Genomic DNA, 12,708 nt, shown 5'->3' on the forward strand with positions numbered 1-12,708 from the left:
CCTCTATTCCTGCCATGGAAATAGGTTCATCTGTATATACACTACCATGTGTGAAATAGATAGCTAGTGGGACCCTGCTGTATAGCACAGGGAGCTCAGCTCGGTGCTCTGTGGTGACCTAGATGGGTGCGATGGGGGAGGGGGTGGGATGGGGGAGGGGGTGGGAGGGAGGTCCAAGAGGGAGGGGATATAGGTGTACATAGAGCTGATTCACTTCATTGTACAGCAGAAACTAACACACTGTAAAGCAATTATACTCCAATTAAAAACAAAAACCAAGGGCTTGTTATTTCTCATGATTCCATGGGCTGAGAATTCAGGCAGGACTTGGCTGGGCAGTTCATCGTCTCCATGCTGTGAGGTCATGAATGTGCTCAGGCTGGATCATCTGAAAGGGCTTCCTTCACATGCTGGGCTCTTCAGGGCTCCTTCACACGGCCACTCTCTTGCCACGTGGCTGATTTGGGTTTCCTCACAGCTTTGTGGTCTGTCAGGGTAGCTGGACTTCTGACCTGGTATGTGGCTTCCAAGAGAGTAAGAGTGGAATTGCCAGTTCTCTGAAGCACTAGGCCTAGAGCTGCCACTTCTGCTGTAAGGACTTGTCAAAATGAATCAGAAGGCCAACTCAGATTCATGGGAGAAAGGAAACTAGAGTTTAGGACCAGCAAAGAAAATGTGTCCCTTGATCTGCTTCACAATTTCAGGACAGAATAGCAACTCGTGGCACTTCTGACACAGAATTGAGGTCCAGGAGGCCCCGGAGTGGAGAAGAGGGGAACTTGTTAGCCAATGGGGGAATTCCTTAAACGTCTGCATTGAAAACCAATCGAATGGTACCTCCTGAGGACCTCGGGAGCTGGTCTGGGCCCAGGTGATGCTCTGAGCCTACGGGCCCCTCGCTGAAGCCGGTCTTCGGTGATGGAGTTTTTTCTGCTGATAGGCGGAGACGCGGCTCCACAGCACAGACGCAGTTCTGGCTTTCTTCCGGGAGGGGGCAGTGCAGGCCACACCGCAGGCCGAGACACCGCGGCTCCCTGACAATCCGCTCCTGACTCCAGCGCAGGGTCGCTCCAAACAAAGCCGAGGCGGTTCGGCCTTAAACCTCCGTCGGGCGCCGGGCTGAACTGCTAAGAGGTGAAAAACCTGTGAGAACTCAGAGAAAGCCCGCTTGACAGTCTACACTCTACATGATTATCAAATCAGTTTCCTTGCTCATGAGATTTCTGTTAACTTTTAACACGTGATTGAGACTGTCTGTACTTAGAGTAACCAAAGCTGCGGAACACATGAGATGCTTAGGGTTACTATCTGAGACCTAACTTGGGTATCTCCTGACTTTAATATGTTTTCGTATCAGCCTTCTCAGTATTCAATATATCTCAGTTTTATCTAGTGCTGGGCATTTCTTTAAATGTGGAGGATAAATGAAAAATAGACATTTGTTTAACTGTAATCCCTCCCCCCCGCTTTTGTTGTTGTTGAAAATTATAACTGAGATCATTGAGGAATCACTGTCCAGTGGGAGGTATGGTGAACTTGGACTCAGAAGACCTGGGGCTGGACTCGGGTCTGCAAAGTCATTAGCTGTGCATGGGGTCCTCAAGTAAACCACTTACCCTGATTCCTCATCTGTGAAACAGAAACGATGAGATATGTCCTTTTTTCATTCACAGGACTTTGTGACGCTCCCATGAAGCAAGGTATCTGGAACTTTTCTGTACATGGAAGTGTTCTGCACATGTAAGGTATTGTTGAATTACACTTTATACTTTTGAACTTAAATGTTTTTGAGGGAAAATGATAGAGGTTAATTGTAGAACAATTCAAACAATACTCAAAACTACAGAAAGGAATGTAAATCCCTCAAAATTTCACTATCAAGGAATGATCACTGTTAACATTTGAACATGTCTTCAGACAACTCTGCATGTACATATATACACATGTATATAAACAATGTTTCAAAAATTGAATTGTATTATACATTGTTATTTAAATGCCTCCCCCCACACCCTCAACATTGCGTAATAGCCAATATCTATAGATCTTTAATAATGCGTCAGGCTTTGTCTAAGCCTTTTAAGTGAGTCCTTATTTAATCTCAGAGCAGTGGCATTGAGTGTGTACTTTTTTGTCAGTATGTACTTTTATTGTAAAGACAGGAAACTGAGGTTCAGAGAAGTGAAATAACAGATTTTCCGATTTCCTGCCATTTTAAGGAATCTTACAACAAACATGTTTGCTTCTGCTTACAGCTTTTCCCACTTTTAGTATGTCTTCAGCATTCTGTTTGTTAGTAGACAAATCAAGAGGGCTGCTTGTTCCAAAATGTCAATTCTCACACCTACAAATCTCTAGGGGAAGAGACATGGGTTGAGAATTTTTAAACAAGCTGTCCTTGGAGGTTGTTATATGTACAATCATGTTTGAGAACCACAACCTTGGTTTAAATTCCTAGATTGGGATTGCTGGCTCGATTTTGAACTTGAGACATAATGCCAAACGGCCCTTCAGAAATGTCAACCAGTTTCCATTCCCACAAACCGTGTGTGACTAATTTAGGCTCTTTTGTTTGGATCTCTCTGTATTCCACAATATTACCTTGTACATTGCTTCCTAGTTTGTCGTCAGGACAGTAACGTACTTGTAGGCTATTTAGCGCACGCGTGTGTGCACCCACTAAAGTTTCAATTTGAGGTTGAGCACTTTTCTTCAAATATGTTAATTATTTTGAGGTTCAGGAGGCTTTCTGCATATTCTGTTTAATGATACCCTCTCTTTCTCTCTCATCTCTTCAACACCTTGCCTCATGTGCTGCTCTCTGTCTGGTCTCTAAGCCGTTGTCTTCGGGGCTGTAAAACCTACTTTTCTAAAATTATACTGGATAAATGAAGGTATAAACTCTGCACAATTAGTACCTCCAGATGGAAAACCAATTCTCGTTCTTTCCACAAGAAGTCAACTACAGTCTACCCTCTGCCCCCCGTTGGATCCCCCTAGTTTATCCTATTCTTAATCTAGAGTCCTTCTGCTGAATTCTCCAAAGTCTTAATCCTACCAACTTCCAGTCTCCCCATGTCAGAACTAAAATCCTTCCCCTTAGCTACGTAAGCATCGTTCCTTTACTGAACTCCAGATTTTGTAAAGCAAGATTCTCCTCGTACTAAAGTTCTAAATAAAACTCTTTTTCTCCTTTTCAAAAACTATCTTCCTCCTACCTAGGAAACTAGATTTCTTTGAATTTCTTTGTCCTCAAAGTAAAGAGCTATTTCCTCTCCTAAAGGAGACAGAAAGACTTTTTTTTTTTTTTGACTAATTCATTAACAACTAACCTTTGACAATTAAGATACAGACATCTTACAAGGTATACACAGACAGCAGCCTAAGAGGTCATGTACCCTGGAATATTTAGTAGGAGGGTGGGTCATCTCAGACTTAATATAAAGTTTACATTAGTCAGTTTATGACAATTATTATTTCTAATTGTTGTGTCTTAAAAAACAACCTTTAAATCTATGCAGAGAATAAAGCTGTGTAAAACTAGACATAGGTAGGTTATCTGTATTTCATGTTGCCCCCAAAAATATAAAAATGTCTTTTTCTTCTAATACATTTATGCAAGTGGGAGCTTGCATTCTAATACAGCTTTCTGAACCAAATCATTTTATAAACTCTTTTGGATCAGAGGATTTTAAATCCATGAATGAGAACATGAACGTGAAAGGAAAAATGGGTTAATACAAGCAGAATGTTGGGCTGGGGACCTGAAACTTTCTCTTCCCTTCTCTGAGCATTTGTTTCTCCCTGGGGCTGTCTCTATGTGATCTGTAAAGATAGTGAGCTGAAATTCCAAATATTCTTTGACAATTTCACATGAGACTGAAAAAAATAAAAGGATTGTATGGTTTTGATTTTATAGAGAAGCATTCTGTGCAACAGCGATTTAAAGAAAAAGCTGTATTCGCCTATATTTGGTCATTCAAATAATGTATCAGATTTCCTGAAAATGAGGACACAGGCGAACAGGAATGCTAGTAAATTCCAGGAGAATAAACACTATTCGGTGATTTCTAGTACTGCTGATTTTATTTTTCAACATTTAACAAACACCAGTCTGGCTTAGTTCTGGCGTGGTCTCAACCTTGAGAATGTAGAATTCAAATGAGCACAGAATTGTCTCAGAGACATGGCTACGCCATCTTCATACCCATGACATTTTGGACTGAAGATCTGTCAGAACCCCTCCCAAACATTAACTGATAAAAATCAAAACCTCCTTCAGGAACTGATTTCAGAAGAGAAAATTAAAACCTTTTGAGCTATATCCACTTACTGTCTACCCTGAGAAAACAACCCATTGTTCTGCTGTACAAATGACTAATTTGACTAATTTTTTCCCCTGGCTTGGCAGAATCTTTTATTGAACTGATTGAAATGACCAGATGTTTCTGCAGCTTATGTAGACATAATCTAAGAGACTCAATAATTGACTTAAGTAAACGTATCAGGATGTGGACTGGCAATAGAATTTGAGGATTCTCTGTTCTGTGATGACTTCAAATCCCTTTTTTAAAAGGCAGGCTGCTTGTGTAATTGAAATGCGCAGAGATTGGCACCATCTCAGTCATTTACTTTAGTAATTTATAGCCTATTTAGATCTGAGCATCTCTGTAACTTTTGAAAGAAAGCAAGGAAAAGCTTCAGTATTAGAGACCTATAAAAATTGTCTGTGAGGCTGTCTGCTCAAAGTGAAATGAAATACTTCTCTGCAGAAAAATCCCCAGATGAAAAGATTGCAGCAGAATTTCATTTGACTCAGATTATCTAGAAAATGATACAATTGCATTTTCCTTAAGTTTTTGAGTATTTTTTATGAGAATGTTTAATGCCAGAATTCTCCACATTATTTTTTGATTCTCCATTTTGCTTTGAGCACAATTGCTGTGTTGTAATCTCTAGTGAAGATAAAAATATTCATTATAAATAACTCACCGAGGTCAACTTTCTCTTAAAAGCCTATCACCAGAAGAAAGATTTCAAATTGTGGTTTATTCCTTAGAAAAGGAAACAGTCTGCACATCTTTCCATGCCTAAAAGCCTGCTAACCTAGGCTGAGCGTGGGACGGAAAGATACAACAAATGTCAAACTTTGGGCTGGACGACTCACTTAGCCTTCCTTTTCCTTAGAGCTTGGAGAGCAGAGACCATTCCATTCTGGTTGGCACTCTGCACCCAGTGCTCTTGGTAAACATTGTTCTGTATTAGCATAATAACAATCACACCAGCAAGTTAATCATTCGAGCGTTGTTTTTCCTTCGTATGGTCAGAGGCAGACTGGCTCCACAAGTCTTCTCCTGCGCTGGCTGACACAGGAACCTTCTTGTCCTTGATAACAGCCCATGCCAACGACAGACTGACTGCTCATTTTCTTTGCAACCCTGCCTCGCTGGGTTCATTGCTGCTGGCCGGCTGTGTTAGGGCGGATTACAGAGAATTCACATGAAACCTAATCGAGGCCTGCGTGATGCAGAGAAGAGAATAAAAATACTTTACGAGATGATTTGGATGAGATGTCACCCAGTGGGTGCAGGATCATGGCGGGTTTTTTCTGCAGACAGAAGCCATAACAACGATATATGAGCCATTCTCTTGTGAAGTGCTGGTTAGAATGATTGACGCCTGCAGATGTGCTGAGTCTGTGGCTGCAGGTGCCAGATGTTGAGTAGCACTTAGGGACGCTTGGTGGCCAGGGCCATTTCCTTCGGTTAACGATAGTCCCTCACTCTAACGCCAGCTCCTCTCACTCTTTATTTCTTGGTTGATTCTGGGTTCTAAACATTGAACAAAAACCAACTCCAAACACATATGAAACAGCAGTGGCTCTGATGCTTTTTTAAAAATGCAGTTTTATATGGTGATGGTTTTTGAAAGAGAATTGCTTCCCATGTTCTGAACATTGAACAAAAACCAAACACATGAAACAGCAGTGGCTCTGATGCTTTTTTAAAAATGCAGTTTTATATGGTGATGGTTTTTGAAACAGAATTGCTTCCCAGGTTCTGAACACTGAACAAAAACCAACCCCAAACACATGAAACAGCAGTGGCTCTGATGCTTTTTTAAAAAGGCAGTTTTATCTTGTGATGGTTTTTGAAAGCGAATTGATTATTTTATTGAACTCAACGTGAAGGCAGTGGGAAGCCTGGCATTTCATGAGTTAGTGCAGTGCACACAATCTTCCATCAAATCCTCCGGTAAAGCTGAGTTGGCTATCATCACCCCATGTTGTGGTTGAAGACCAGAGGTCAGGGAAATTACTAAGTGATTGGGCTGGGAATGGAACACAGGTTCGCCTGACTCAAAAGTTCTTTCCACTTGCCCCAGGCAGCCAGGGCACTGCTCCATGACATATTCAAAGTGATTCTCCTCTCTTGTGGTAGCTTTCTCATTAGTGAGGGGTATCATGTACAAAAAAAGAGTCAAAATCAGTGATACTCCAAACATCAATATCCATTTCTACAATATTATGGAAAAGATAGGAGTGATTCAATTTTATTTTCCTGGCTATATCCAATGGGATAATTGAGACACACAGGCAGAAGTAAGGCTGTTGCATGTCAGGATAGCACAATTTTAAAAGGGAAATAATCAGCAAAACAAATGGCTTTTTAAAAAAATGTTTTTAACGAATGGTTTTAATCTGTATACCAAGCTTCTAAAAAGTTGGAAACTTTGGGATGATTTACTGCATTTTCACTCTTCACATAACTGTTAGGTGCTTTGTAGATACAGCCATCGTCTTTTTTTTTTTTTTTCTGTAAACTTTTGCTCCAGAAAGATGTTTCGAGAAAGAAAGACCTATTCAGACATTTCCAAGCCCATTTGTCAAGTGGATTACATTTGTGCCCTCTCTTAAAAAGATGCTTTACAGTGTATGAGAGCAGTTTTTGTAAATTAATATCATCATTAAAAATAAGCTGGCTTTCTTCTCTTCCTTCAACTTCTTGTTGTGCAAGTCTGCGGTGCTGGGCTCCACAGGCAGGAGTTTTGGCATGGCCCTGGGGCCCAGGGGAATATTAACTTACAAGGCTTTCCCTATTTTGTTTTTACATGTCTGAAACCATTTCAAATCTTAGCAACTGAAATACAAGTTATTAAACACACTTTACTGGAGTGTAAGGAGGGCTTCCGCTCCACTCCCCCCACTTGTAGAAGATGATTGCAAATGAGTTCATGTATTCGGAAGACTTGTGCCCCGGCCGCTTCTGACATCTACCTCGACACAAAGCCCAGGATTATAAAAGGATAGTTACACAAAAAATGAAGCTGAGCTCATTTACCTAGGGTTAGATCCTATTTAAATGCCATCCTAGGGTTTCTAAATACCATTTTGCTTTAATAAATTTCATGTGTTCTAGTTGAATGGCGACACTGGCTGTCAGCTGAAATGGGAAAGGGTGATTCTTTGGTTTCTAGTTGTCAGAACCTTTTAACTTTGCACAGGTGTCTTTGCCTCCTTCCTTCTGGCTGGGCTCTATCCCCAGGAATCAGGCGCCGGATGGGGGAGGGGAGCTGATCTCCTGAAGCCTGCTGGTGATGTGCATTTTTATCCCCTTCCATTCCTGCCTGAGCAAGCGTGGCTGGGTACAGACAGGTCTGTTCCTCTCCATGTGTGTTCCTCCCGGTAGAGGGGCAGACACTGCCGGGGTACAGTCACAGGAGGCTGGGAAGTGTCTGTGGGTCTCCAGCAGCTGGAAAAGGTTTGAGGCTCTTAGGCAGATGTTTGCTGTTTCAGCCACTTCATTAATGTTGGAAACAAAACCCCTGACTATTCCTGACCAAAGCCCCACTTCATGATTGACAGCTGGGGTGTGCTTCTTCCCACGAAAGCCCTTTACAGTCTGAGATCAGGCGAGAGGGAGTGAAAAGAGAGAGATGAGTGCAAAATGGGAATTGGGCTGGATGCCGTTACTGAAAAACCAAAAATATAAAGGAAAGAGAGGCTCATTTAAGGAGAAAGACAAATGTAGTACAACTAGTGAAGATCTGAAGTCCCATCGTGTGCTCGGGTCTTACACACATTATATAATTATCCCAGCTTTCATGCATTAATTTATTCATGACGGGTACTGAGAACCTACTATGTGCCAGTGCTATGCTGGTATTGGTGATACAAGACGAATTGTCCAGTGGGTGAAAGAAATATGCAGAAGGCAATAATACAGTAAAGGAACCTCTAAGATAGAGGTAGGAACAGCAAGGACAGCCTTGGGGAGTGTGGGATCTTTCCCAAAGGAGGTGACATTTGAGATGGGCCTTGAATTAGTTTTCCAGGCAGCGAAGGAGGGAGGGGATGGGGTGCCGTGGGCATTCCCACTGAAGGGAAGAGCCGTGTAGGCATGGATTATGAAAGGCTAACCTTGTGAAGTACGTATTATGATTATCATTTACAAATGAAAAAACTGAGTCTCAGCTTTGATTATAAGCGACAGAAAGCTGAAGGTTCCAGACTCCCAAGATCTGGAATCTCTCTTTCCAATACCTGGGGACTTGTGCTCTCAGACCCCCTATGAGATTTCTTGCCTCTGTGGTAGAAAATAGAAAAGATGGAAAATCCAATAAGCTATTATTTAATTTATTGGGTCTGAAGAGAGGGAAGGAAGAGAGGAAAGAAAGGAAAAGAGAAAGAGATGGAAGATGCGGAGGAGAGATGGGGGAATTCGATCCAGCAGAGGAGGCCCGGAGTGCTGGGAACAGTGGGTAAGGGGAAATGGACGGAAGCGGAGGAAAGGGGCCTGTGGCGGTGGAAGGAACCGGAAGAGCCGGCGAGGCTAGAGGACGGGACAAGAGGTGGAGGAAAAGACTGGGCCCGAAGAGTGACGGGGCGCGCGCGTAACGTGAGGGCCCGACAGAGGGTCCGAAGGGCTAACGCTCGGTCCCTCTCCAGGGTCACCGGGTGCGGTGCAGAGACTCGGGGGTCTCCCCCACGCCGCGCCCTCCAATCCCACCAAACACGCAGTTTCTCGGCGCTGCCGACAGCTCTGCACTTTCCAGCGGGACATATAACTCCCCACCCAACAATGTCCTCGGTGCGAACCCCGCGCCCCTGGGAACGGTCCCCCGCTCGTGGTGCATTGAGTCCTTGCTCCGCCGGCGTCCAGGAGGACCCCTGGGTCGCAGCGCCGAGCGGCGCTGCCCGGGCTGAGCTGGGAGCGTTCTCGGCCCCGCGCGGGGCAGCGGACAGGCCTTGGGACCGGCCACCGCAGCCGCAGACGCGCCGGGCCCAGCGCGGCGACCTCTGGGCTCTGCGGCGGGACGCGCGCCGCCACCGGGACACCCGGCCGCAGCTCTCGCGGGCCCTCAAGCCGCCGCTCCGGGAGGAGAATAAGCATAAGGAGATACCATGAGAATAAACGAAAACCGTTCTAAATGGAGAGGAGGAGGGGAGGGGAGCCAGGGCGCACGCAAACACCTCGGGAATGAAGTTCCTCAAAGGCGCGTTGCGGGCCACGTCTAATGCAAGGCTCTGATTCGGTTTATTACTATTTTCTCTCAGTGCCTATTAGTTCTCCAGGCTTTCCCCTTCCCTCTGAATTGAACCACTGGCCCTGGCGCGCGCGTCCACTTGCTTCCGCGGCGACTCGGGCTGCAGGGCGAGCAGCTCTGCAGCAAGCCCGCCGTTACCCGGGGCCGCGAGATGTCACCATACCCAAACTCGGTCTCGGAGAAGACCATCCGCTTCTGTAATTCTCAGTCTCCTTACAGTGCGTTTCCCTTCCGGCCCCGTGCAAACTAACTCCCAGGCATAATTGCGCGAAACCGGCAGCACCGGCAGTTTCTGCCGAGCGCGGGCGAGGGGGCAGGACGCGGGCAGCGGGACGGTCCGGGTGCCGAGGCTGGGTGGGGTCCCCTCGCCCCTCGCCCAACAATTCCAACTGAAAACAAAAGTTCGTTCAGATACTGATTGGGACAGACTCGGAAGTTAGGCGCCCAAGAGGCAGAAGACAAACCACCTAATGAACGCGTGTCTTCGCGGCTCCCCCAACCCTACGCGTCGCCAGGGACCCGGGGGACGAAAGCCGTGGTGCTAGAGTATCGGGCACCAGGAGCCACGACCGGGCTGACTCGCCGCACCCGGCAGTCCCGCTGCGCTGGCCCTTCTGGGGACGAAAAAATGTTTATAAACAGAGCTCAAAAATAAAAACGGAACACGTGCTTTTGATTACTTTTTTTTTTTTAACAGTTTACTATGGGGATAACGGACAGGGCAAAGGTCATTGATGGTTTGGTATCTCCGTGGAACGGTCAAGTTCGCGATCGCGGCGTAGGCTCCGGGTGCCAGAACGCGCGGGCTGGGAGCCGGCTGCGAGCGTTGGGGACGCTAGGGGCGGGCGCCGTCCTTGGGAAACGGCGCGCGGAAGTCCACGTGCGGAGGCAGGAAGGCACTCAGCTCCTCGGGGGCGCCGGTTCTGGGGCCCGCAGTCTCGGGAGCCTCGGCGAAGTCTTGACTTCTTTCTACTAACAGACCAGGACGTGCCCGCCCGCCGGGTGCCGGCGATGGGAGCACGGCTGGGAGCGCGGCATGCCCGGCGCGAGGGTGGCGCGCGGGGCTCCGCGTGGGCAGCTGCCCCCGGAGGCCTAGCCCGTTGGCGGGGGCGGCGCGCGCTCCCCGCACCGCGCGCACACACGGGCGCGCACACTGCACACACACACACCTGGAGCTCGTCCCAGGAGGGGGGCGGGGAGGAGAGCCGGAGCGAGTGTCTTAAAATAGGCACGCAGACAAGCGTGAGACGCTGAGAGGCTGGAGAAGGCTATCAAGAGCGGCGGGCACGAGGCGCGCAGGTCCGCCCCGGGTGGCACAGGCGGGCTGGGCGGGGTGGGCGCCGAGCGGCCGGCCCTCCGCGCGGCTCAGCACCAGGCCCTGCGGGAAGCGCGCGCTGATTGACAGCTGCACTGTCCCCAAAAGGCTCGGCGAAGATGCTGATCCGCGGGTGGGTCTAGACGCGCAGCCCGCGCGCCCGGTGCCGGCTCCCCTCCGCACCTCCTGAGCCCCGCCGCCTCCCGGTCGCCGAGGAGCCGGCCGGAGGCCCCCGCCGGCGCGCCAGCCCCGCGGCCTCGGGCGGCGGGCGCTCGCCCGGGCTCACCATGCACTGCCACGCAGAGCTGAGGCTGAGCTCGCCCGGCCAGCTCAAAGCAGCCAGGAGGCGCTACAAGACTTTCATGATCGACGAGATCCTCTCCAAGGAGACCTGCGACTACTTTGAGAAACTTTCCCTCTACTCCATGTGCCCGTCGCTGGTCGTGCGACCCAAGCCCCTGCATTCCTGTACCGGTAAGACGGCCCGCGGGAGCGCAGTGGGGTGTGGCCGCTTTCGTGCCGGGGTCGGGCGCTTGACCACCTCTGTCCTCCCACCCAAGGGCGAGAGGAAGGGGCCCGGGAATTGTGGGCCCCCGCAAGAGGACTAGACTTGTCCGAGGCGAGCATTGCAGAGGCCTCTGCAACCTGGAAGGGGCCCGGCAAGGTGTCAATGGCAAGGTTACAAAGGCAGTCAAGGCAGCGCGCCCCCGAGAGCCGGCCGCCCCGCAGCGCCTGGGATCTGCTGGCAGGAGAGCCTTTCTCCTTCCCAGCGCTGCTGTGGTTTTCAGGAAGAAAGTTCAAACCCTTGACCTGGTTGAGCACTTAAATCATTGTCTCAGGAAGTGGCGTTGCTTCTCACCTTGAGTTAACTCGTCCAACTTCCTCCAGTCTCCACTGGGAATTTTACAAGTAAGTCAGTATCCCGAGGTTCCCCGCAAAATCCGCTGAACTTTACTTAAAAGGATCTCCCTCTGGGGAAGTAGTTCTGGAATGTGTCGTGTTGTGGAGCCAGCTGAGGAGGTCAACCCTGTGAGTTTTAAGTGACTAAAAAACAATGATCACGATAAAAACACTCCTCAAATCTGGTTTGCTTTCGCCACAAGAACGAGACCCGTAGTAAAAATAAAGAACACTTAATAAATATACTTTAAAAGTCATAGGTTTATGTAGAAAATAAATCCAAAGTTATTTCTAAAAAACTTGCATTAAAAGAAGCTCCAAGTTTCATAGTGCCCTGGCATTATGAAGGATTTAGGCTCTCCAGACGTGGGTATAGCGAAAAAAAAAAAAAATTGAAGCAATTTTTATCAAAAAAGTTATTGACCCTGCTTTCAACTGAAGGTAAAAATTTAGTATTTCCAAACCGAAAGAACCTTTGAGGGTATATCTGTTGCATGGGTAGCACGAAATAAATGAATTTAATTGTACTTACTTTGAAAAAGTAAAGTGAAAAGATAGCAGTGGCTTTGAAAGATATTTTTGGAACGTTCAGGCCAAGAGCTGCTAGCACACTGTGCTTGGAATACTGCATTTTCTGTTGATTCCATTGATAGGCTCTCTAGGACAATCAGTAAATACGTGTGTAAGTACATACAGTAAAGTTCTTTGACAACCAACTTGTTCCTACATGTGTTTGGTAATAAAATGAGTATTATACTCAATTACTCCTTTGTAAAACACATTTTGTCTGTAAGGTGGAATTAGGCCTGGTAGCCCAGAACAAGACTTGTAATACTGCATTTTAAAAGCCAAGAAATATACGAAACAAGATAGAAGAAGAAATTGAAAAACAAGATAGATATGGTTGATGTTTTTACATTTGTATGTCTGCCATGCGTTACACCTGG

The 12,708-nt window shown here is 47.0% G+C and overlaps 2 protein-coding genes across 3 annotated transcripts in view; one reads left to right on the forward strand and one right to left on the reverse strand.

Moving 5' to 3' along the window:
- The window catches only part of ARHGAP32 (Rho GTPase activating protein 32), a 481,492-nt gene that overhangs the window by 315,726 nt on the left and 153,058 nt on the right, over nucleotides 1–12,708 (reverse strand). The window lies entirely within an intron of this gene.
- The window catches only part of BARX2 (BARX homeobox 2), a 67,572-nt gene continuing 66,012 nt past the window's right edge, over nucleotides 11,149–12,708 (forward strand). Inside the window, exon 1 of the mRNA XM_030841075.2 lies at nucleotides 11,149–11,335. Within this exon, the coding sequence (XP_030696935.1) occupies nucleotides 11,149–11,335 (187 nt within the window). The remainder of the gene's footprint in view (nucleotides 11,336–12,708) is intronic.

Source organism: Globicephala melas, chromosome 8, assembly GCF_963455315.2.
Source record: "Globicephala melas chromosome 8, mGloMel1.2, whole genome shotgun sequence".
NCBI classification, from domain to species: Eukaryota; Metazoa; Chordata; class Mammalia; order Artiodactyla; family Delphinidae; genus Globicephala; species Globicephala melas.